This window comes from Canis lupus, chromosome 6, assembly GCF_003254725.2.
Source record: "Canis lupus dingo isolate Sandy chromosome 6, ASM325472v2, whole genome shotgun sequence".
Classification (NCBI taxonomy): domain Eukaryota; kingdom Metazoa; phylum Chordata; class Mammalia; order Carnivora; family Canidae; genus Canis; species Canis lupus.
Window position 1 is genome coordinate 32,402,808 of NC_064248.1, and position 26,599 is coordinate 32,429,406.

Below are 26,599 nucleotides of genomic sequence, written 5' to 3' on the forward strand. Positions count from 1 at the left end.
TAACTACTGAGGTCTGTTTTTCTGCAATTCTGACACAGCCCAGGAAGTTCTGCAAGAAACGGGCTTGGGCAAGTAGTGCCAGTCAGGCATCAAGCACAAAACGGCTGGGGGCCTAAAATGATTTCTCTCATGTTAAGGAAGCTACGTCTTGTCTTTCTTTCTCTGGGAACCCTGACGCCCAACCTGCCTACAGGGGGAGCTTTCCAAGAGAAATGGAACAGTACAAGCAAAGGCCCTGTGGCAGACATGAGGGCATGAGAGATTACTGCAGTGGGAGGGGAGAAACTGAGGCAGTGTGTGGTGTGAGACGAGCCTCTAAGGTAACAGGGTTCAGACACCGCTGGCCTCTACAGGCCACACTGTGGTTTTTTTATTTTTTTATTTTTATTTTTTATTTTTAGGAACTAATTTTTTAACAAGGTAAATGGTAACAGTTGTAGCCTTACATCAGCATTGGTTATATGTATTTCTTTGTTGTTCTTTGTTTTGGCTTCATCATATCACAAAAGTCCCGATTCACAGTATTGTTACGCTCATCTGAGTACTCTACTGAAAGTGGACTTGGGCAGGCCAGTCTGAATTGAAGCCAACAGCTCCATACCAAACTATACTTTCCTAAATTGTACTATCATAAGAATCTGGAGTGTATGCAGAAATGATCAAACAAAAAAAAAGTTTACTCCAAAGTCTGTGTCTATTGTCCCTCCCCATCTCTCTCAATCTCTCTCTTAATCTTTATCCATTGACACCCAAACTAATACATTGATGATCTTCCATTTTGTATAAACATGTCATATATAGGATCTCAGTTTGTATTTTTTTAATAATAAATTTATTTTGTATTGGTGTTCAATTTGCCAACATACAGAATAACACCCAGTGCTCATCCCGTCAAGTGCCCCCCTCAGTGCCCGTCACCCATTCACCCTCACCCCCCGCCCTCCTCCCCTTCCACCACCCCTAGTTCGTTTCCCAGAGTTAGGAGTCTTTATGTTCTGTCTCCCTTTCTGATATTTCCTACCCATTTCTTCTCCCTTCCTTTCTATTCCCTTTCACTATTATTTATATTCCCCAAATGAATGAGAACATATAATGTTTGTCCTTCTCCGATTGACTTATAAAGATAAACTCAAAATGGATGAAAGATCTAAATGTGAGACAAGATTCCATCAAAATCCTAGAGGAGAACACAGGCAACACCCTTTTTGAACTCGGCCACAGTAACGTCTTGCAAGATACATCCACGAAGGCAAAAGAAACAAAAGCAAAAATGAACTATTGGGACTTCATCAAGATAAGAAGCTTTTGCACAGCAAAGGATACAGTCAACAAAACTAAAAGACAACCTACAGAATGGGAGAAGATATTTGCAAATGACCTATCAGATAAAGGGCTAGTTTCCAAGATCTATAAAGAACTTCTTAAACTCAACACCAAAGAAACAAACAATCCAATCATGAAATGGGCAAAAGACATGAACAGAAATCTCACAGAGGAGGACATAGACATGGCCAACATGCACATGAGAAAATGCTCTGCATCCCTTGCCATCAGGGAAATACAAATCAAAACCACAATGAGATACCACCTCACACCAGTGAGAATGGGGAAAATTAACAAGGCAGGAAACCACAAATGTTGGAGAGGATGCGGAGAAAAGGGAACCCTCTTACACTGTTGGTGGGAAATGTGAACTGGTGCAGCCACTCTGGAAAACTGTGTGGAGGTTCCTCAAAGAGTTAAAAATATACCTGCCCTACGACCCAGCAATTGCACTGTTGGGGATTTACCCCAAAGATACAGATGCAATGAAACGCCGGGACCCCTGCACCCCGATGTTTCTAGCAACAATGTCCACAATAGCCAAACAGTGGAAGGAGCCTTGGAGTCCATTGAAAGATGAATGGATAAAGAAGATGTGGTTTATGTATACAATGGAATATTCCTCAGCCATTAGAAATGACAAATACCCACCATTTGCTTCAACGTGGATGGAACTGGAGGGTATTATGCACACTGTGGTTTGTGATATTTGTCCCAAAAGCCAGTTGACACTGAGGGGTCAGTGCCAAGATGGAGGTAAACTCATGGTATCAAGAGGGTGAAACCGTTTCCTGATTCAGGCAATTGGCTATAGGGACTTGAGCGTCTGGGAGCCGAGCACGGCCAGGTTGTCTGTTTGTCCGGCAAGGACAGAGAGAGGCCCAGAGCGAAGATCTGAGGAATGCCAGCCTTCAGCGTTGGATGCTGTGTGTTGCGAGCATGCATTTGAGAATCAAACAGAACAACAGTCAGCCCGGGGTCCTTCGGTGCGGAGGGCGTTACTTTAGAACTTCTCGTGTTTTCCTGCCTGCGTGTCTTTGCCCAGCCTGGGAGGAAGGACGTGGAGGACTGGCGGATGGGAAGAGCGACGAAGGCCATGAGATGTGGGATGGCCAGGGGCCTGAACCCCAACTCAGAGAGCGGTCTTCTCTGCCTCCAGATACGGTGCACAGGAAGGCTGGGGCTTCTTCTACCGTCTCCTGCCGTCTGGTCCCCTTCCGTCCCTTGGGTCACTCTGAGCTCTGGCCATCCTTCCAGCAATGATTTGAGCATCTTCAATTCAGCTCCACAGGTATTATCTATTAAGTCCCATCACACGGAAGGCTCTGCGACAAGCGCTTTGGATACATCAACAAACAAACAAAATATTCCCGACCTCATAGAGCTTATATTCTATCGGGGACCATATAGGAAGCAACAAGCCTGATAAGGAAATCGTGTGAATTCCACGGCACATTCAAGGTGTTGTGTGCTTTGACACCAGATTGTGTGGAACTCCGCCTCTGTGCCAGAAGCATAGGTCTCCCCTTGGGCCCACCTCCTCCCCCAGCCTCATGGTTCCCCTGCTCTTGGCTTTTCTGCCTACATTTCTTTGGCAGCAAGCTGCTCGCCGTTCTCAGTGCACACCATGCTCTTCGTACCTCTGCATCTTGGCACAGGATGTTCTCTCCACACCTCTCTGGCCTGTGCCCAGTTGCCTTCCAATCAGAAATAGCTTAGGGGTCACCAGCTCTGGGCCCTTATGCCCCCCACTGGCTGGGTCAGGTGGATTCCCTCTTTCTGAATCCACCCCTGGTTCCGTGTTCATTCCCTGGTCTCGGCTGTCGGCCCTTCTGGACTGTGGGCTCCCTGAGGAGGAGCCGAGCCCTGTGGCTTTCTCTCTGAGTGAGTCTAGGGGGCCACCCAGCCAGCCCCCCGACCCTCCAGTCTCAATATTCTCATGTACAGAATGGGAAGAAGGAGAGCCATCTGCCAATGTCTCAGGGTTGCCACCTGAGGGTGAGGGCCTCACTGGGGCAGGGTCAGAGGGTGATACGTTGGGACACTCCTTGCCTCGGAGACCCCGAGGAAGGGGTCGCTTCTGTGCTCAATGACTCTGCAGCCTGCAGAGCTGGGCAGCTGACTGGGCCCTGGCCTGAAGCCAGCACTGAGCATGGCCGGAACTGGAGGCCCTGGGGCTGAGCAGGAGCACAAATGGACCATCATCGATTATGTGTTTCTCCTTTCCAACAGTCATTTGGAACGCTTTTCAGAGGCTGCACGTCACTTTGAATCCACATTGAATTGACATTCAATTTTCCCTTTTATGCCACTTCTTAGGAAAACACTCAAACCATCAATTTTTCTGTTAAAATCTCTCCCTTCCCACTCCTGTTTACGTTTCCTAATGCCTTTTGTGCTCGGGGTTCAACTGTGATGGCGAACTCTGGTCCCAATTAGTCCATCCTCTTTTTCTGAGCTTCTGGTGGGTCCTGGCTTAGTCCTTGTTGGAGGGAACCAGCAGGTGTAGCTTTTTGCCGTGTGCGTGCGCACAGAGCACAAATGCGCACGTGAGAAACAAGTGTTGCTCTTTTAAAGGAGCCAGTGGTATTTTTTGTTTGGTCCACTAGTCTTCCAAGTGTGAGAGATGAACAAATTTGATGTTCTGAAAATTCCTAGGTCTGCATATGGTATAGGAGGCTCCACATTCCACTAGCTTCATGGAGAAGCAGTTAGGAAGCAGAGTGTTAGGCCCCAGCGACACGGGGCAGATTCGGTTGCTAATCTCTCGGTGTTGGTCCAGGCCTCATTTTTTTTTAAAGATTTTATTTATTTAATCATGAGAGACACACAGAGAGAAGCAGAGACACAAGCAGAGGGAGAAGCAGGCTCCATGCAGGGATCCCGATGCGGGACTCGATCCCAGAACCCTGGGATCACACACTGAGCTGAAGGCAGACGCTCCACCACTGAGCCGCCCAGCCGTCCCTGGGCCTCATTCTAATACCTGAAAGCATCACTTCTAGGAGATGATGACAGGAAGGGATGATCTTCCAGTGGTATCTGAACACATGCAGCAGGAACACGGATCAAGGAAAGGTGGAAGGAAAGGAACCTGGCAGGTTAAAACTGATGAAGAGGAAGGTGCCATTGCTCAGTGGTGGTGAGCAAGTGCTTTGGGATCCAACAAAATCCAACTTAAATTACTTTGACCTGAATACTGCTGACTCCATGTGTTTGTACTCATGATAAAATGAGGTACCGTCATCAACAACGGGGAGACGGTAGCCACGGTGGGTCAGGCCCTGGGCTGCCCGGCTGTGTGTGTGGCTCATCGCCTCCACAAGGTAGGTAGGTGGCGGTTGCTTTTCCTGTCGCATAGGGGAGGAAACAGAGGCTTCACGGCGTTGAGTCAGCTTCTCAAGGCCACAGAGCTGCTATGTGGGAGAACAGAGGTTTGAGCTCAGATATGTCTCATCCCCAGATCCCCGTGCCTTCCACCCCACCAGCTCCCTTCCCACGATGCCGTTGGGTCCGTGCTCATGAAAAGCAAGCATAGCCGCCCTGTTTGAGTGTGTCAAAGAAGGGGACGGGCCGTGTCTGGAGCAGGCTGATGTGAGAGCCTGCTCCTGTTGGGGGGAGCGCGAGGTCGGGGCTGCGTGATGACCGCTGGGCTGCTTGGAAACTTGGCACACTTGGGGACTCAGGCAGGGGGTTGGGGGGTGGGCAGTGTGCTCTCCGCAAGACCCCCAGGAGCTTCCTCCTTCCACCTGGGCCATCTCTGGTCCCTCTCTCCTTCCCAGCCCCTGGCACGCACTGCCACGCTTCCCACCTCTATGATTCACCTGTTGCAGACGTGTCATATAATCGGAGCCTTGCAGTAGACGCAGGTGTTTTGTGTCCAGCCTCCTGTGCTGGGGATACCTCGGGTGAGCCGCTCGGAAGTCGGGTGTGGGCTGGGGAAGCCCTGAGCGGTGTGGACACAGGTTCCATTCCGGGGCGTGGGTAGACAGGGGCTACCATTTCTGTCTGCATCAGTTTGGTTCCCCAGTTCTGGAGAGCCAAGTAGCAAGAGTTGAGACAGTGAGGAAGGCTGGCCCAGTCTCCCCCCGCCCCAAACTGTGCATTTGTTTCCTGCCCGCAGGAGTTTGGGCAGCAAAGGATTCCTGTGTTTCAGACTCTGAGCTCCACCTCCAGCGCCTTCATCTTACGCCCCCAATCGCACAGCACGCAGGCACCCCCGTCCCCAGCTCCATCCGTGCTCCTAACGCAGCCGCAGTTTCTCCACCAAACATTCCTTCTTTCCTCCACTCTCGTTCATTCATGCCTCAGCTTACTCATACCTTCAGCTAACGTGTTCTGAGCTCCATCAGCTACTAGGAGCCGGGCTGGGTACTGTTGCCGCGGGGATGAATTAGTTCGCATGAATCTAGTTGCATGGAGACAGATATTTAAATAGACACTCAAAATACCTGCTGACGAGATCGACAGCACAGGCGTGGACAGTGTGTTCTGGGAGCATCGTGGGGGTGGAGTGGGGGAGGGAGGACAGAAGAGGTGGCAGCCGCTCGACATGCAGTGGGTGAGCTGGCATTTGTCTGTGCTCTGTGGTTCATGGAGCTCTTGTGCGTCGCCAAGCCCTGGGTACCCAGCACCCCTCCAGGTAACTAGAGTCCCGCTAGGTCCACTTTACGGATGAAAAACAGGGAGGTACAGGGAGATTCAGTGACTGGCTCCGGTTTGCAGAAGGGCCTGCGTGTGGGAGAGAGGGTGGCATGCCCGGTGGAGTCCTTTCTCATGTGGCACCTGGGAGCGGGCACCATCCGCCTGGTGGCCACCACTTGCCTGGTTCCTGGATGGCTCCGGCTCTCTCCCGGGAGTGGAGCAGTTCACCCCAGGCAGGCCTCTCTGCCTTTGCTCCCCCATAGTACATTCTGCCTCACGGGGTCCCCCATCTTCCCCAAAGTGCTTTGTTGGTTGAGATGAGGGGACTGACAGGCTGTGACATGTGGCTGTCTCAGCTGGGGAGGCTGGATGGAAGCACAAGGAGGTGAGGATGTCAGCAGACACTGTCTGGCATCACTCCCCATTCTTCCCTGAAAGACAGAGGCCTCTGTGGGGTCAGATCTGTAGGTCTGAGCCTCTGCTCTGCCAAATGCTGGGTGGCTGTGGGCATGTGACTGAAAACCTCTGTAGCGCTGCTACTCAAAGCTCGGTCCATGGACCAGCTGTTTCAGTGCCACCTGGAAGCTTGCTGGCAACACTGCAGCCCTTGTGTGCTGAATCCAAATCAGTGGTAGAACTAGATCCCCCAGTGATTCCTGGGCTCATTAAAATAAATAAGGACCTCTCTATAAACCTCAGCTTCCTCACCTGTAAAATGGGATCAGAAATACCTTCCCTGACAGGTTAGTGCATGCAGAGCTCTCTGTATGGCTGCAGTTTTGCCCTGGTTTGCCCAGGGCCAAGGGGCTCCAGGGTGCTGGACTTCAGGTTTTAACCCTGGGACGAGTTGTCCACCTTCTCCCAGCTCATGCCTGGCACACAGTAATAGCTCCCATGGAGTGGAGTGCCATTATTAGGACGTTTAGGAGCCACGTGGGGAGGAACCACAGGAGAACTGTTCACATCTGCACTGACACTGTGCTGGCTGGTTGTACTGTTTTGGGTTTCATCATCACCAACGTGGTTGGTTCTTTTGTGAGGACAACAGCCCTCATAATCGTAGCCCTCATGAATCAATCTCTCGACTGGAGAGAGTGGCACATGCATTATCTCAGTCTCTACAACCTCCTTAAAGTAGGGACTAAATCCCCCTCATCTTACAAATGAGAAAATGGAGCCTTGCAGATACCATGTATTTTGCACAAGCCCTGACTTCAGTAAGAGGAGGTGCTGAGACTGAACCCTCTGTCTGTGTGACGACAGCCTCTGTGCCTTCAATCCCACCGGCATACAGACTCCCAAGGGGAGAAGCCATTACCTCCCGAGGTTCAGCTCTCAGAGCTGTTTGTAGGTGTTTCTTGGAGGACAGAGTCATTTTGAAGAGGACATTTCTACTCTAATGTTTACTGCCAGGACCTGCCCCTCACAGAGGTTATGGGAAAGCCTGAAATTCTCCTCTTTCCAAAAATAAAGCTGCCTCCTTCAGTCCAGCAGTAGCCTCTGTGTGTATGACAGCTAGAGACAAAAACATAATGAACAGGACCTTGTTTGCATTTTCTCCTTGCTGGAACAGCCTAATGACAAGCGATTATTATTGGCGGCAACTTGTCATGTCTTTCGTCTGGGTCATGGCAGTGGTGGCTGTCAGACTCCCAGAGAGGAAACCAATCTCAGTAGCCTATTAAAGAAGAACAAAACAGAAACAAAGGAAGGATGAAGAGCTCATGTGGGGAAGACAGAGCTATGTGGAGGGAGGCAGCTGCCCCTAGGGTAAAAGCATGGATCAGAAAAGGGGAGGATGGTGAATGGCAATACACCACTCCATCATTGTTGAGGTCTTCCAATCTAAGTTCAGAAGATGAGAGCAGAAGGAGTCCTATTGTTCTCCACTTTTTCCCTGAGCCAAAGTGGTGTCCAGAATCTTTGGTTGCTAAGGACAGAAAAGCTGATTCAAATTGTCATAAGCAAAATGAGATGATTAATTGGGACATGGCAGTGACAGGGTAAGATGGCTTCAGGTATGGGTTGAACGAAGTGCTCAACAGAGATATCAGGACTTGGTAACTCTTTATCTTTCAGCTTTGCCTTTGCCTGTGATGGTTTCCTTCTCAGGATGGTACATGGTGGCATCATGGCTGCCAGAAATCCTGGCTGAACATCCTTCCAGGTTCAAGTTTAACAATAAGAGAAACTGTCTTTTCCTAGTCACGTATTCCAGAAACCCTGAGAGTCATTCTGATTGGACCTTTTAGGACACATTCCTACCCTTGAACTGATTGCTGGAATTATGGGGTTTGGATGAGCCAATGGGGTTGGCTGACAGCGGGGAAAGGATGGCTCTCTATGAAAATTCACTATTACCAACAAAGAAAGAAAGATGCTCAGTGGTTGGAATAACAAATGTCCATGGTGTATCTCAGAGAGGCTTGTGGTTCTCCAAGAAAACAAATCTGAAAAAAATGGCTTCTGGTGCATTGATCAAGGCCAGTAGCTCAATCACAGTTGGGACTGGCAGGGGAAAAAACAAAAAAGATCCCTGTACTTGGGTTTATCAGCAACTCAGAGACCTGACTCAAAGAATTTCCCTTTGGTTTTCTGTGTGGGAATGGCTGGACCTGGCCTCGGTTAATCCATCATCACTAACGACCCTGTTTTGAAGCCTTGAGTCAGACGCTCACCCGCAGGTTGACAGAGCACTGGGTGAAGCCAGCTTGGGACTTCTCTGTCCTTGCATAGATATAAGAGCCTCAGGCTCAGCAGGTGTCTCTTCTTGGTCAGCCTGCTAATGATCTAGAAAGCAGGGCTGGGTCCAAGAGCAGCAATCACCGTGTGGTTTTGATGAATGTAGAGAGCGTTGGGCTGTCTTTAACTAGTTGCAGTGGGACTCAAGGAATACGTCTCTCCATGCGTTTGTGAATTCTTGCCTTCAACATTGCATTACTTGCTAGAGGGAGAGCTTGCATCTGGATGATGAACTAGGTCTGGAATGCTCAGGTAGACATGGGAGTTAAAGCCACACTCTCTGAGATTAGCATACCAGTTGATTGAACAATATAGCAGACATTTATGTGCCTTACTGCGCTTTGAATGCAGGCTCCCCTCTCGGCACAGATCAGAATTCCAAAGGGGAGAATAGAGCTGGTTCACGTAAAGCCCTAACATCCCCAGATGGAAGATGCTACTTGGTGCATTTAGTAGATGAATTATTTGGAATAAGATTGGCCTAGGAATTAAATAAGACCCCTTACCATGATCTTCAGGACACTCCCTGTGGTCTCTGCTTCCTGTCCTAACTCATCTCTCATCTCTCTCTCTTTCTCTCTCTCTCAGTCATTAAACTTCAGCTGTTTTTTTTTTAAGTTTTTATTTATTTATGATAGTCACAGAGAGAGAGAGAGAGAGAGAGAGAGAGAGAGAGAGAGAGGCAGAGACATAGGCAGAGGGAGAAGCAGGCTCCATGCAACAGGAGCCTGACGTGGGATTCGATCCCGGGTCTCCAGGATCGCGCCCTGGGCCAAAGGCAGGCGCCAAACCGCTGCGCCACCCAGGGATCCCAAACTTCAGCTGTTTTGATGCTCCTCCTGTTCCCTGACCTTGCCAAGCTCCTTCCTACTACATGCTTCTCCTCCTTCTCGGATGGCTCTTCTTACCCTGCCCCATACCTCATCTTTGCCTGGCTGATTTCTTCATATCTTTTTTGAACAGCACTAGGGCAGCAGACCAGCTGATCTAAGGTGGTGCTCTTCTCCGTGCCATTCCCAAACTGTGACATCATCTGATTTCCTTGAAGTTATTCTGTGTGTTGAGTTCATTCTTTTTTGGTGTATCTGCTCCCTTCATAAAAGCAGGGACCTTCACTTCTGGTATCCTCTTTCCCTAGATTCACTCCCCTGGAACAATGCCTGGTACATAGCTGGAGTTTGTTAGATTCATTGAGTGGATGGAAAGCAATCAATAGATGAACATTTCTCAAGCAGTATATGTGGCAGTTCTGCTCAAATACATAAAGTGCTAGTTTCTCTTTCCAGCCAGTGGCATCCTTGCAGACTCAGAATTATGCCCCCAGTTTTATCCCCAAAGCAGTGGCCCAGTGCCATGCAAGGTACTGAGGATGTCTCAGAAGGACACTGTGCCTTGCCCTCAAGAATTCTAGTCTGAGGAGCAGGCAAGATGCATGCCTCTCAGTAACTAAGCAACCGCATACAATTCAGGGCTGAGGAATGAGATAGAAAGGGAGAGGTGCTGGAAATTCAGAAGTGGGAGTACTAGGGAGTCTATGACGGATGTGGGAGCTGGGGCTTGACGGTCAAGGCTACTGTCTATACCACTGTCATCACCAACTCAGCTTGACCGAGCCCGTGTTACATGCCAAGTGCTCTATGTGCATCATCTCTCAATGTATGCATAGAAACCCTCCAAGGTGGTGCCTGCTATTGTCATTTCCATTTATCAGGTAGGGAAACAGAGGCTTAGGTCAAACAACTTCCTTGCAGAAAGAAGCAGATGCTGCTCAGGCTGCCAGCAAAGCCCATGTTCTTCCTACACAGCCCCCATTCCTTGTGGTTTCTCTGTGTAGAAAACGTTTCACACTTGATGGTGTCATGACACATTATTATAGCACTGAATTGGGGGGAGAGACCCTGTCTCTGTTCCTGCGGTCCCCACTGATTATGTGAAATATGGAGTAAGTCATGCAAGATTTTGGAAACTTCATTTCCTCACCTAGCAAATAGATAGAGAAATTGGACTTAGCAGGACTAAGTCTTGCTGAATATCAGCATATTCTGGAGAACACACATATTCTAGAACTCCTAAATAAAGATTCTGGTTCAATGGAGGTGGCTTGGAGCCTGGAAATCTGAGGGTAGGAGAAATCCCTCCCCCCAGGGGAGCACAGCTACAGGGTTGGATACTGAAGACTTAGATTAGCGTTTTCAACCCTGGCTGCACATCACATTCACCTAGGGAATTTTAAAAATCCTGGACCCTATCCCAGACCCAGTCAGTTGGCATCTTTAAGTGTGGGGCCGGTGGGGGTGGGAGAGCATCTGCTTTAAAGTTTAAAGACTGCTGGCTAGTGTTTCTGAGAAACCAAATAATTAATACTCTTAAATTAAGTTTAAATTGTCACATGTGGCCAGTAGGTGCTGTATTGAAGACCCAGGCTAGGATGAAGTGGAAGTCTTGGTCATTGTAAGAAGTTCCATTCCTCATTTCATCTCCAATGATAGAGCTCTTCTTAGGAATTACTTTACATGATATCCATCTTCTCCCACTGAGTCTGAGAGCCTAGCTCACAGACTGAATTAAGACTGGAGTGTCTCTCTTGGTTTCCAACTCAGAACATGACAGCCACCCTAGTTTTTTGGAAACCCACCAGTCACCAGATATTTAAGGTTAAACTTCTCATTTGAACAGAGAGGAGGAGAGAACAAAGAAAGGTTGTGTTAGGTTATTTTAGAAGAATGGTGGTGGATCAGCTCACAGGAGAAGCAAAATGGGGGAGAGTATAAATCATGAAATGGTCCTATGAGTGGAGGTTGCTTAGAGTGGAATTCGGTGTTGGTGAGGGAGGTGATGTGCCTCTTGGGAAATGATGGACAGGAGTAAAATATGAAGACTTTCTTTGGTCTTCCTCCCAGGTATACATCACTTGGCTTCATTAGCTCACTGAGAAATTTGCTTTATTGCATGTATGTGGGGGTACCTGACCTCTCTCAGGTACTGAGATGGGCACTGAGCCCGAAACACTTGAGTCCAGACTGTCATGGGACTGGTGTGTGTTTTAACTTTATCCTGAATGTTGTGAGAACTAATGAAAAAAAAATTTAAGAAGGAGGACATCATGCTCCAGTTTGAACTTTAAAAAAAGTAACTAGAGCAGCAGTGTGGAAGGTGGGTGGGAGAGGGACAGGACTTGGTAGGGACTCCATACAGGAGGTTCTCACTCTTGTTTGAGAGAGAACCACCAAGGGTCTGGAACGTGGGCAGGTACAACAGGGAAAGGAAAAAGAAATAATGGATAGCCTCTATGTTTGAGTGGTGGTTAAGTGCAGTAGTAAATGTGGGAAGAGATCCTTCCTATCTTGAAAGAAGAAAAATAAGTGATAGAACATAAATTATAAAACAATCAATAAATGGAGGTTGCCTGGAGTGAAATTGCATGTTTGTGGTTGATGGAGCTGATATGTTTTGAGGCAATGGCCCCTGGGTACAATTTCTCCTTATAGCCCCAGTTTTCTGCATCAATTGATTGACAGTTGATGTGAGATCACTGGCATTGGTTTCCTATTTCTGGGCATTTTCTTTTCTAGTTGGATGCCTGAAGAATGACTGGTGGTTATTCAACACACACACACACACACACACACACACACACACCCCTACCTACCTACTTGTTTCCTGTTCTCTGCACCTGGAATCTGTGTTTCCCACTAGCTAAGCATCTAGATTCATTACCTGGTCTTGAATCCTGACCCTACCATGTACCAGCTGTGAATGTTTAGGTAAGTTACCTTCTCTGAGCTGGAGTTTTAGAATCTGTAACATAGGGAAAATAATAAGACCTTTTGCTACATGCTACATTATACCAAATATGCCCAGTAAATGTTAGCTGTGATGATAACCATGGTGACGGTCAAGATCATTCTGATGAGGAGGAAAGGGATGGATGGATGAATGAATGTGATGATGGACAATGATGGTGGATGACGATGATGACAGTGGTGGATGATAGGGAGGAGGTGAAGGAGGAAAATGGATGTGATGATGGATAATGATGATGGTGCTAGTGGATGATGATGATGGTAGATGATGAATGAGGGTAAGTGATGATGGTGGTGGTACATGATGATGGTTGTGGAAAATGATGGTGGTAGACGATATAATGGTAGATAGTAGAGTTGGAGGATTATGATGATGGTGGTGGTGGTGATAGATGATGATGGTTGTGGATAATGATACTGGCAGAGGATATGACAGTAGATGATAATGGAGGTAGTGATGGAAGAGGAGGAGAAGAATGGCTGATGATGGGATAGAGATCCTTCAGTGGGACAGAACCAGCTTATATGTATGTGAGCATGCTATTCTTCTGAATCCTCAGTCTTATCAAGTCTGATGCCTTTATTTTTCCTCTCATCCACGGAAGCAGAAACAAAATATATTTAAAAGCTCAGTTAATACACAATAAGAGTGACATAAAACACACCAAGGCTCACTAGGACAATCCTCTCACAAGAGAAACAAAATTCCCAAGGAGCCCCTCTCGATTTTTGCTAGGTCACCTGCATCATTATCTTTTTTTTTTTTTTTTTTTTTTGGTATCCACCCTGGCAGGCAGAAAGAAAGAGAAGCTATGGACATGGATGCAAGGTTGACAACAGTGACCAATTCTCTCATGCTTCCTAGGGATGAGCTTCCCGCTCATTTATTTCCTCACCAAATATATATTGAGCCCATACTGTGTGTCAGACATTGTGCTAGGCTCTGAAGATACTAACTTAAATAATACTCATGCTGTTGTTGGGGTAAGACTGAGAAAAACGAACAAATCAGCATTGGGGTTCACATACCTAGATCAGGAATTCACCTTCACTTGGACTGGCAGGAAGCACAAGCATGGGCATTTTCTTTCTTTCTTTTCTTTCTTCTTTTTTCTTCTTTTTCTTTTTTTCTTTTTTTTTACAGCCCTAAAGTGATTCTCCTGTGCAGGCAGGAACAAGAGCCACTGGTGTGTGCAAGGGAACATTGGATGACATCTTGCATCTTGTAACAAAACTGTTGTCAGCATGGGGCCATGTAGATTTTAGGGAAATCACTTAACCCCTCTTCCTGTGTCTTTATGAGAAATGCCATCCATGGGGGTTATAACTTCTTGCAACACCTCATCCCGTGGGTAGTTACAATCAAAGAGACAATGAGTGTGAGTGTCCTTTATAGCCTTTGTGAATGGGTAAGTGAAATGAAAGTTGGTATTAAACTCTATTAAACATCATGCCTTAATACCCACAGAGTCAGGTCTCACCCTGAACACTCAGCAAGCTCTGGAACATTCTGGAACATTAGATCAGGAACTCTCATGAGACCTCAGTTAGGATAGGACTGAAGCGGAGAGTTGAGAGCAGAATCCCAGAATCCCACACCCCCCTGCCTCCCTCGCTCTGTGTTTAAAACAGTTTGTTCTGTCTTCAGCAGAGCAGCGAGCCTGGGGAGAGAGCTGCTCTTGCTTCAGAAGCAAAGTGGGTGTCTAAAATCTGTTCCTCTCCCCCGGCTGCACACTGCCGAGGAAACCGGTGCCAGAGGTGGTCAGAGACTGGTCTGTGGAATCCGAAAAGGACAGGCTGAGGGATGGCAGGAGGTGGTGAGTGCAGGAGAGACATCCTCGGCTACTCAGGTAGGAAGCGGGAGGAATGTTCAGGGCCTTGAAAACAGGGCCATGTGGCATATCAGATGCCAGGCCCTGGGAGTGTGGCCAAATTCCTCTATCACCTCCTGCCAGTCCATAAAAATACCTTTGAAAAATCCAGAGCTAAACGTGAGCCTCTTCTGTGTCTTGTGGTGCCGTATGTTTTGAAAATAACTTCTCGCTTCCATCCCTCCATAAGGCATACAGTGCCTTGGGTCCATCCTGGGTTTTGAAGATGCGGATGCCAATGGAAATGACAGTGGTGTAGGGTAACTGCGGGAAGTCCATGAAGGACATGAGTGATAGTTTCTCTCCAAAGCGTGATTCATCACTGAGGAGACAGTTCCTTCTCTTCATGCAATCTCCTTGGGCTCAGAGCGAGTAGGCCAGTGTGTGGAGGGGAGGGGCAATGTGACACTTGCATGGCAGTGGATCTGGACATACTGGTTTCTGAAATAGGATCAGGATCCCTTTAGGTTTCAGGCTCTGTCCATGTTGTCTAGAGGACTGCGGACATGGAGAGGACAGCTCCTAGACTGTTAGGAATCAGGTGTAGGTGATAGATGAGCCTGTCATCCTACCGGTTCAGCCCTTCTTCATGACAGCGCCCCCCCCCCCCAGGATGGTGCTTTTTATGCCCACATTATAGGCAAAGAAACTCAGATGCAGAGAGTTTCAGAATTTACTAACAGTCACGTGATTAGCAAGTGCTGAGCCAGCACTTCAACTTGAGTCCAATACACCCCAGGGCCCACACTATTTCAACTATAACATGACTAGTGTGCATTAAGGGGGAGGCTGGAGAGTTTATACTTAATGTGATTATCTAGGGGAGCCACAGATGACCATAGTGGAGAAGAGTGGCATGGTTAAAGCAATGTTCAACCAGGAACTTCAATCAGGTAGTCATGAATGGGGTTAATTGTTGGAATGCTCAAGTCCAGAGTGGGAATTGCCTCTTGTGAGGGAGTGGGTACCATGAGCCCCTGATGTGAAACACCAAGAGTCCTCACCCACGGGGAGAATAACAGTGACGTCTATTTGTTGAGTACTTGATATGTGATGGATACTATACTGGCTGCTTTTATACAAGGTCATTTAATCCTCACAGCTCAATGAGGAAGTGCTATCATCACCAACCAGATACTGTAGGGATGAAAAGCTTGGAACCTCCAAAGCAGGCAAACCTGAGTCACTGCCTTGTATGACCCTGGGAGAGGTGTCCTGCCTCTGGGTCTGTTTCTTCATTTGTATGTTGGGGACAATGCTGGTACCAGTTTAGGAAGGTGGTTGGGGGTAGGATTAAATGAGACACTACATTGAAAGCATTGAGCTGCATGACTCTCGTAGGCACATTAACTAGCATAACTGTTGGCATTGCCATTACCCATTGTACAGATGTGGAAACTGAGTCTTGGAAAGGTGAAGTAGTTTTTCACTACTTCAGTCCGCACAATTAGGACTGGTACCTGGATAGCATGACCCCAGAAGCTACAGTGTTGTCCGTCCTGGGGAGAAGGTACTAATGGGGATCAGGAGAGAGTTATAGGAGAGATGCAGCTTGGACAAAGCCCTGCAAGATCGGAGAGCAGGAATGGCACAGGCAAGGAGCTGGAACATATTCTTATACAGATAGCTGTGCCAAGTGAGCTCTTGGCTAATGAACTGCTGTCCCTATAATTATCTTTCTCTTTCACCAAGTTCACAATGCAGCCATGCCCTCCTCCCCACATGGAGAATTAGATAAGGCTGCACTTGCTTACAGCTCTGCTCTGTTGCACAAAGCTGCTCACAGATACAGTAACGTCTGGCTCATAGCACACAGAGCAGGGGTGTTGGAGCATCCCAAACATCACCAACCCCCGCATCTAGCATGCTTCATCCTCACCTCTACACTAATACCGATTATTCCTAAGAAGTGTGTATGTACGGATCATCCCAGAGACCCTTTTAATTGGGTTCTGATCGTGCCCTTAGCATTTGCCCTCCTGACATCTTTCTCCATTCCACGTGTGCTCAGTGCAAGAAGACCCTGATCCCTTTGCCTTTTGCAGTCCTAATGTTGACTCCGGTCACTAGCTTCCTTGCTCCATAGGAATTATTCCATATCCTTTGTAATTAAGTTTGGAACTTCTCAGTCCCATCCCAAGAAGCACCTGACAGCGCATAAGGTTGATGGATAATATAACTGCCTTGAGACTTCTGTGCCTTCTTCAATTGTTGGGTTATTTATGTTGTCGCTGTTTTTTGGTATTTAATGAGGTCCTATGGACAGCTGTTGAGGCTTATAGGACTCCTGTATTCCTCTTCTGATCAATAAAGGTCACCCCTTATTTCAGACATTGGATGGAGGAGTGGTAGGTTGGTGATGTTGAAAGATTTTATTTTCTGGACATGACATTCAAGAGCCATAAAAAATACAATCTCAGACACTGAATTCTACTGTTTTGCTGTTATATTTTTTAAAGCAAGGACATTCCTCTTAGATTTCATTCACACATTCATTTACTCATGCATTCCCTCATGCTGCATTCCCTGATGTGTCATGTGCCAAGCCTTCTGCCAGGTTCTGGGGACAGAGACGAGGACAGCAGAATCTCTGCCCTTGAGCCATTCATGGTCTTGTTGAGGCATGATTTAAAAATGATTAATCAATCCAAGAATATTGGATTTCTCCAAAAGCTACTGTAGGGAAAAAGATAATTATCCAAAGTCTTTAAATCTGTTACCCACTTTAATTGATTTAATTAGATAAAATTCATAAAATTGTATTGTTGGAAGGAGCCCAGAGGCATTTATTCCTGTTGTTGTTTTTTTTCCCTCTCTGCCTTCAGGCCATGCTGCACTTGAATTATCCCCCAAACCTATGCATTTTAGAAAAGGGAAGTATTTCGAAGAACTATAGCTTTTGGCCCATTCGGATAAAACTTTCTATTCAGTGAACACCCATAGGGAAAACTCTGCCCACTTCTTGAAAGGGTTGACATGCACAGCCTTATTGTTTTGAAAGATGAATGGAATCAATCCACTCTTAATACACACAAATACAATGGAATCCCCATATTCCTACTATTGAGGTTAATGCATACGGTAACCACAGAATGCAAAATGAAAGCATGGCTACACTATAATGACTCCTTGAGAATTCTTTTAGGTCCCAGGGAAAGAAAAATAATATCTCAGCACTTGTCAAATTGTGTTTTGCTGTAACACGCAGACATACCTTCTGTTTAGCTGGCATTTTTGTACCATGCCAGTCCGTCAACAGCATGGTTTAAGCATCTGCTATCTGCAGATCTTCAATGATCCCAAGAAAGTTGTGGCTGTGTTTTGGAAAGGGGGCTGGCCATGGAACCAGAACCCAAGTTCATTTTGAGCCTCATTTCCCCCTGCCAACAACGCCACCTTCATAGAGTCATCATGGGAATTTTATGTGTTAAGGGGTGTGAAGGTAGTTTGTAAATTCTACAACTGTATGCGCTGCCTGCCTGCCCTTTCTTTCTTTCTTTTTTATTGTTTCATGAAATTTTTTCCCCAATGTTATATAACCCCCTGATTGTAAGTTCAGGGTGTTGCTGTGGAGCGGTGGTCAAAACATTTTTTTTTAATTGGAGTTCAATTTGCCAACATATAGCATATCCCCCAGTGCTTATCCCATCAAGTGCCCCCCTCAGTGCCTGTCACCCAGTCGCCCCAACCGCCTGCCCACCTCCCTTCCCACCACCCCTTGTTTGTTTCCCAGAGTTAGGAGTCTCTTGTGTTGTGTCTCTCTCTCTGATATTTCCCACTCATTTTCTCTCCTTTCCCCTTTATTCCCTTTCATTATTTTTTATATTCCCCAAATAATGAGACCATATAATGTTTGTCCTTCTCCGATTGACTTACTTCACTCAGCATAATACCCTCCAGTTCCATCCACGTCAAAGCAAATGGTGGGTATTTGTCGTTTCTAATGGCTGAGGAATATTCCATTGTATACATAAACCACATCTTTATCCATTCATCTTTCGATGGACACCGAGGCTCCTTGCACTGTTTGGCTATTGTGGGCATCGCTGCTATAAACATTGGGGTGCAGATGTCTCGGCTTTTCACTGCATCTGTATCTTTGGGGTAAATCCCAGCAGTGCAATTGCTGGGTTGTAGGGCAGATCTATTTTTAACTCTTTGAGGAACCTCCACACAGTTTTCCAGAGTGGCTGCACTGGTTCACATTCCCACCAACAGTACAAGAGGGTTCCCTTTTCTCCGCATCCTCTCCAACATTTGTTGTTTCCTGTCTTGTTAATTTTCCCCATTCTCACTAGTGTGAGGTGGTATCTCATTGTGGTTTTGATTTGTATTTCCCTGATGCTGCCTGCCTCTTCTAAGTGGAATATTGCTGTCATGATCAGATCATGATTTAGGGAGGTGTTAGCACTATTAGAGGCCCTTGGGGAGCCTGGGTGCCTCGGTGGGTTGAGCATCTATCTTCAGCTCAGGTCATGATCCTAGGGTCCTGGGATCAAGCCCCGAGTTGGGCTTCCTGCTCAGCAGGGAGTCTGCTTCTCCTTCTCCCTCTGCCCCTCTCCCTTGCTGGTGCACTTGTTCACTCTCTTTCTCTCTCTCTTCCCCCACCCCCTCTCTCTCTCTGTCTCTCTCAAATAAAATCTTAAAAAGAAAAGAACTGATAGAGGCCCTTTAACCCAACACAAGTTGCCATGCCACTTTCCAGAGTAAGAGCATTCAGCAGCTCCCCCTTATGCTTGAATAAGCTCTAAGCCTCTGAACAAATCCCTGAGGCCATACATGATAGGGTTCCTGCCAAGCTCTTCAACATCATCACATCCCCCCAACTTCATGAGCCATATGCATTTGTTTCCAGCTCCTAAAAATAGTCAAGATTGTATCTACAGAACTCCTCTGACTATAATGTCCTCCCATTTCCCTTCCTCCTGACCCGGATACTCCTTCAGCATCCCCTTATACTTCTCTCAGCCTCTAGTCCCTGGAAATTGCTCTTCCTCAAATTCCTACCAGATCTATGAAGGAAGGCAGAGACCATGTCTGTGTCTGTCTTATCTATCATTGTTTCCCCAAGTTCTAAAATAGCATTTCTGCATAATTAGATGTTCAACAAATACTCATTTATTTAGATAGATGTTGAGACAGGTGTCCAGCTAGCCTTTATTATACTTCATGTTACACAGGAGTCTAGAGTCCAAGTGACAGAAATCCTACCCAAACTGGCTCCTGTGATCATAGGAACTTATTGGCTTCTCTAACCAACAGATCCAGAGTAAATGGTAGAGTCTGGGTGCTCCAAGTGTGTCATCATTTGGATGCCTCTATGTCCTGATGTTGTCTCTCTTGGCTTACATTTTTCAGTCCTGAGCCAGGGGCCAGATAGAGTTTGTTGTGTTGAAACTATATGGGGCTTGAAACCACATGGGTCTAAAGGGCAGGAGGAATGGGATAAACCAGAGGCAAAAAGAACAGGTGTCCTTCATGCATGAGGCTGCAGACTCCAAGTTCAGGATCTCTCTCCTCTGTATTTCCAGTGTCTGTTCCAAAGTGTGGCATATAGTAGGTGCTCAGGAATGTTTGCAAATGGATAGGTGTGTGATGTATTTTCCCTCCCTTCTCAGGAGGCGCTTTTTAAGCCTATAAAGACAGATGGTTCTATATAAACCGCCTTCTGCCTCATCCTCTGTTTTGCTTTTTTTTTTTTTTTTTTTTTTTACACCTGTTGTTGGCAGGATCCGACATCAACCTTCTTCCAGTTTGGAGCGTCCATCCAGCAACAAGCTACGGTCATGTTGAAGATCATGCAGGATTACGACTGGCATGTCTTCTCCCTAGTGACCACCATCTTCCCTGGTTACAGGGACTTCATCAGCTTCATCAAGACCACAGTGGACAACAGCTTTGTGGGCTGGGACATGCAGAATGTGATCACCTTGGACACTTCCTTTGAGGATGCAAAGACGCAAGTCCAGTTGAAGAAGATCCACTCTTCCGTCATCTTGCTGTACTGTTCCAAAGATGAGGCTGTCCTCATCCTGAGTGAGGCTCGCTCCCTGGGCCTCACCGGATATGATTTCTTCTGGATTGTTCCCAGCTTGGTTTCTGGGAACACAGAACTCATCCCTAAGGAGTTTCCATCAGGACTCATTTCAGTCTCCTACGATGATTGGGACTACAGCCTGGAGGCGAGAGTGAGGGATGGCCTGGGCATCCTAACCACTGCCGCATATTCCATGTTGGAGAAGTTCTCCTACATCCCTGAGGCCAAGGCCAGCTGCTACGGACAGACGGAGAAGCCAGAGACCCCACTGCACACTCTGCACCAGTAAGAGGGCGATCTTTGCTTGTCTCCCAATTGGGACTGGAGTTTTGTTGTTTGTGTGCTTGTTTGTGTGTGTGAATAGTCAGAGCAATTCGTACATAATTCCTACTGGAAATGTGCGCTACAAGTAGACAATGTTGCATGTGTGCTTATGGGATTCTTTTTGTTTACTCTCTTCTTCTCTCTTCCTGTTGACTCCTCTTTTGTTTATAACTTACATCATACTTTGTTTTCTGTAACTTTTTTCTTTTACTCAACAATCTACCTTGGAAACCTATGCCCAAGACCTGTCTATGTATCCAACTATGTATCTCTCTATCCATTTTCTATCTATAGCTATATATCACGTGTGCCTGTGGATGTGTGTGTATATATAGATATAGATGGATTTTTATATGCAGACACACATGTATGGATTATACGTAATATTCACATGTATGAAGGTATATAGATAGATATGTATGTGTAGATATATGTGTGTGTGTGTATCTGTCGCAACCTATGCATTGCATTTCTCAACAGGGATATACCATGATTTATTTATCCAGTCTCCATAATGATAAAAAATTTAGGTGTTTTCTGATTTTTTTCCATTAGAAACTAAGCTGCAGTGCTCATCATCCCACATCTCTGTGCACATGTGCAAATTGTTTCTTCAGGGTGAATCCTAAGAGGTAGAATCTTGGGGTCACAGAGTACCTGCATTTAAAAATTGAAGTGTCTGTCACCAAATTGTCCTACAAAGGAACTCTACCAATTTATATTCACACAAGCAGTTTGTGAAGTCACTAGATTTCCCACATCCTCACCAACATGTTACACTTCAGGAAGACTGCCCATGTTGGGGCTTCTATCCTCTGAGTTTGCATCTGACTTTCTTCCCTTTTTATGTCCTGTTTTTGTAGGTCATTGAGAATCTTGGCAAATACCACTTTTAAAGCTGCATATATTTCATCCTATGGGTACATTCTAATTTATTTAACTACTCCCATCTTGGTAGACATTTCAATTTTATATTTCTGAGAAATGTCATTGTTCTTTGTGGCCCATCATTATGGCTCAGCTGTTGAGATTTAGGATGATCATTCCTGTATCCATTTTGCATGCCTTTGCCTGTTGTTTGGTGATTGAATCCACACTCCTTCTTCAGATAATGAGCAGTGTAGTTCTGTGATGAGGGGACTGGGATCTGGAGGTGGATTTGTTAGAGTTCAAATCTTGTCTACTTCCTATGTGCCTCAGGACAATCATTTTACCTTTTTAGGGTTCAGTTGCTCATTGCAAAGTGATGATAATAGCACTACTTCCTAGGTGGCGCTTCTCAAACTTCCGTATGTATCAGAATCACCAGGAGGATTTGCTAAACCATGGAATGCTGGGTTTCACAGTCTGTAATTTAGTAGCCCTGGGGTGGGTAGGCCCCCAGAACTCGCAATTCCAGCAGGTTCCTGAGTGATTCAATATTGCTGGTCTAAGGATCATGCATTGAGAACCAATATTCTATAGATAGGCCTAAGTGATGCATGAAAAGTACTGCTTAGCACCGTGCCTGGCACCCAGTGATTATCAAATAACTGTAGAATGACCAGTGAAGTTGCTTTTGGTCAACAGAAATTACAGTCATCAGACTGGGCTGATTGATTATCAGCAGAGTAACACGTCACTCTCAAATGTCTCTGGGAGGTTTTATGACTTTGAATTTGCTACAGTTCAGGCATTATCTCTGAGCGGAGTCTGGAGACATGTGTGTGTATGTGTGTGTATAACAAGATAGAGAGATTATACTTCTTTAAAATTGGTTTACACCTAAAAAATGAACTATTGAATTAAGAACCTGTGGTCCTTTGAAATGTTCCCCTCCCATCTCCTCATTTGCTCTCTAGGGATCCTCTTTCTACATTACCACTTCCAGCATTTTAAATAATTGTCTAAATATCAGGAAGGAACTCAGATCAATCAGTATGAGGCATGGAAGCCTCTTATGGAGGCAGGATTCCTGCCAGCCCAAAGACAAGGGCTGGGCTAATGAATGCTTCCTTCCCATAAGAAGTGCCCTACAGCTGGAATATGCAGAAATGTATAATTCTGATGAAAACGTAACTCAATTTTAGGGCAATTGAAATATAATATATACAGGAAAAGGAATTTGAGAAGGGTAATCGTCAAGGCATGCAAAGCTCCTTCCAGTGAGCACCCTGAATTCCATTTCTAAAAAAAAAAAAAAAAATCCTACTGCTGTGAAATGCTGTCATGCTATTTCTAGGAGTTATGTTTGAATGCAGCAATTTTGTAGATGGTGTTTCAGCCCCAGAGTAGCAATGCATCAAGTGTGGTAAGCCGTCACCCACTGCCTGGTGTTTAATGAAACATCTCTCCATCCATGGGGCACTGACAGTGCTCACCCCACATATGAGGCTGGAATGCAGCATAGGCAGTGGCTCCTTCCCACACTTGCCCACTGTCATGGTGTTTCTTAAACTCACCCAGGGAATCAGAGAAGCTTGCCAGGCAAGGAAGGGACTGGGAGCTGGAGGAAGCTTCCCCACCGCCCCCCCAAAACAGCAGTTTTTCAGAAGAGCCTTCAGGGCACTATTCTCTCCTACATTGGTCATTCTTCCCATCAAATGGACCCCGTGCTGGTCCCTGAAATACAGACAGGAATGAAGATACAACTTCTTTTCTCAAAGAATGCACAATCTGGTGAAGATAGACGAAATTTGTCTCACGACAAACTCGGGTAGCAAGGACTTTCTTCAAAAATATTAGGGTGAGAGAAAAAAAAAAAGAATAGTACAGAGTCTGATAAAACACCCACCCCAACACTCATCACAGAGAACAAAGGTGAATGTGTCACATTTGTTTCAAAATTCTAAAAAATAAAACATGACTGATGATGTAACAGTCCTGATTCTCTCTCTCTCTCCTGAGTCCCACTTTCTTCCCTTCCTCTCCTTGGGAGGGAAAAACACTGTCCTGAATTTGGTAGGGATCCAAACCTGTGTGCCTGTTTTGTACTTCTAGTATAGATGTCTTTATACGCACAGTTCTTTTTAATGCACCTGAGTGGTATCTGATACCTTCAAGTTTCCTTTACCTCAGCCTTGTGGTTCAAGATGAATCTATGAGGACCCATGTCATTCTAGTACATTCATCATGGTTGCTGTTTGTGTTCTGTTGTATAACTGTTGCATTGTTTGTTTGATCATCCCCCTCTGATGGACTTTTATGTTGTCACTGGTAAGGGATCTTTAGTATCTGTAGACTGCGTCGGATTCATCCGCTTATTCAGCAGAAGCCCAGGACTCTGGAGTTGAGGGTTCTCCAAAGCATCCAATAGCCAAGCAGCTCCCATTACTCCCCCTGTGTAGTAAGGAGGATGCTCAAAGCTTCAGAAGGAGCTCTGATGAATTCATGCTAATGGGTATCCTGGTGCACTGGTGCGGGGGTCTGGGGTGCAGCTTTGACTGGTTGAGTGCACCATCTTGGAATCAGTTACACATGTCCCTCTGTGGTCGTCAGGGACATGGCTTGTAATCTACCCAGAGCTTGTGTACTTAGGACACTGTAACCATGACTTACTGCTTATGATGTGGGACCTAGTAGAAAAGACTACTTGCCGAGGATGACGTGGATCTGTTTCTGTCCCTGGGATTTCAGGGGGGAAAAAGGTGGGGGAAAGGGGAAAATGTTCTTTATGTTTAATATTTCTGGTTTTACAGAAGGCACTTTGAAAAGAGCAGTCAGCATTTTATAAAGTTCAAAAATAGCTCAGCCGTGTTATGTAACCTCCTCCTTGCTACTGCAAAGTTATTAAACATCTGTCCCTTCCCAGGCTCAGGGCAGATCACTGGTAACTCCTGGAATCGTGACGGTAGATCATTACCTGTTCTGCTGGCGTGGAACCAAAGCTGTTCTGTCCGGTCCTGTCCCGAGAGTGCCTCTGGGCCGCAGGTGGACAGGGCCCCCTGGGAGGCAGTGTGACATCAGAGTGGAGCATCTGGCACTGAAGCCAACCTCCCTGGGTTTAAATCCTGGGTCAGAACTCTTCTAGATCTAAGGCTTTGGGCAAGTCCCTTAATTCCTCCAAGTCTGCCTCCTGAGATGTAAATGGGAACAAGAAAAGTGTTTACTTCTTGTCCCAGAGCCTGGCACATGGAAAGCAATCTATCAATCGTTATTATTATGATAAAACTTGCAGGTATAAAGTTGTGAATGAGCCCAATGTATCTGCACACCATAGTTCACAACATTGCCAATTATTCATTCCCCAAAAAGGTATTTAGTACCCTCCCTACATGAGACACCAACCCTCCAGAGATGGTGAGACAGAGGAAACCCCCATGTGAATATTAGGCGAGACAGAGTCACCATTTGTGTCTTGTTGTCTCTGAGGCCTGTGGGTCAGTGGACCTGTCCCATAGCAGAGGTTCATATCAGTAGGTTGGAGGAAAGGGTATTATGTCCCTCTGGGGAAACAGAACACCTCAGGAGTTGGGAGGACTCGATGCTCTGCTAATATTTCCCAGACTTCTTCCTGGTGGCCTTTATTCCTTCTTCTGATACCACAGCTCTAGTAATACTTGGTAAGACTCACTCTGTCTCTTGGCTCAAGCTTGTAGACCAGAAGAAGTCCGTGTCACATTTTAGGACTGCAGTTCTGTAGGACACAAAACATTAAATTTGTGTTGTGAGCGGTGTGTGCATGTGTGTATGTGTTCCTACGTGTTACCTCTTCCACATGTCAGGGGACACATTGCCACTCACTGAGGAGGGAGGAGGTCATAGAAGGGAGAAGGTGGATGTTTTTAAGGCCTAAACCCTTTGACTAAAGGATTGCCCTGGGAGGAGAACAGCCCATGTGAAGAAGAAGGTAGTGTGATAGAAAAGTCCACATGGCCAGGCTTGGAATTAGCCACATATGGCTTACCAAGTGTAAGTTACTAACCATCCTAAACCCAGAATTTTTCTAAAGTGCACTTATGTCTGTGTGTGTGTATGTGTGTTGTAATCATCTTGTTGTATCAGAATTAGGTGAAATCACATACGCAAAACACCATTGTGCCTGGCATATAGTAGACATTTCACAAATAATGGTCATGTCATTATTGTCTTATTATTATTGTGGTAGTGATCATTGTTATTATTTATTTAATTTATACTCATTGTACTGCGGGGTATTCACAGGGAAGTGAGAAATAGATTTCTACCTTGTTTTTTAACTGTGGAATTATGACTTGTGTGTCCTATGGCGGCTCCTATTTTGGTTAAGGGAGTAGGACGTGGAGAGGTGAGTGCATTGGAAGTCAGAGGTGTTCAAGGAGATCTATAGCACAAATGAGGGAGGAAAAGAACATCTTCTCCCGAGAGAGTTATGGATTCATGTTGAAGAGAAGTTATTTGGCTTTAATTGATGATACCTGGCTTGACCACTTACGTACTTTACATTAACTCCTTGATTTATGAAGTCAGGCTTCTGCATTAAGAAGCAACAACACTGTAAATTATTACCCTGACAGAAGAGGAAATGGAAGGAAGATATATACCTGAATGTGCGTTTAATTCATATCCAAGTTACCTTGATACTTTTTTCAATCTTCATTTCTAAAATAACCACAGGAAAAGTTCCTGGCTTAATGACCCATTAAGAGACTGCACTAACCTGGGTTGGCATAGTTTTATTTGATAGTCAAAATTATCACTGTTGGTTTCTTTTTTTAATGCCAATAAAAGAGCCTACTCAGTTAAATCTCAGAGCTTGACCAGAGTGAAAACTTCCCTGGGTGAACGTGATAACTCTTTGCAAATATTTATCTGTGGGATCACCATATGCACCACAAGCTTTCTGGCAATGGCACCGCTTACCCAGGAGACCAAGCCATTCTGTGGGTTTGTGCTGT

The 26,599-nt window shown here is 45.9% G+C and overlaps 1 protein-coding gene and 1 long non-coding RNA gene across 4 annotated transcripts in view; one reads left to right on the forward strand and one right to left on the reverse strand.

Moving 5' to 3' along the window:
- GRIN2A (glutamate ionotropic receptor NMDA type subunit 2A) overlaps positions 1 to 26,599 on the forward strand; it is a 546,872-nt gene that overhangs the window by 370,821 nt on the left and 149,452 nt on the right. For all 3 annotated transcript variants that reach the window (XR_004816765.2, XM_025416531.3, XM_025416530.3), the window contains exon 4: positions 20,113 to 20,705. Coding sequence is in view for 2 of the 3 variants with exons in the window: in XM_025416531.3 (XP_025272316.3) it covers positions 20,113 to 20,705 (593 nt within the window). In the remaining variant the exon portion in view is untranslated. The remainder of the gene's footprint in view (positions 1 to 20,112; positions 20,706 to 26,599) is intronic.
- Positions 965 to 5,815, reverse strand: LOC125755284 (uncharacterized). Its single transcript, XR_007411273.1, has 3 exons — positions 5,646 to 5,815; positions 5,148 to 5,355; positions 965 to 4,739 (listed from the first exon to the last, which is right to left on the reverse strand). It is a non-coding gene; the product is annotated as an uncharacterized LOC125755284 (long non-coding RNA).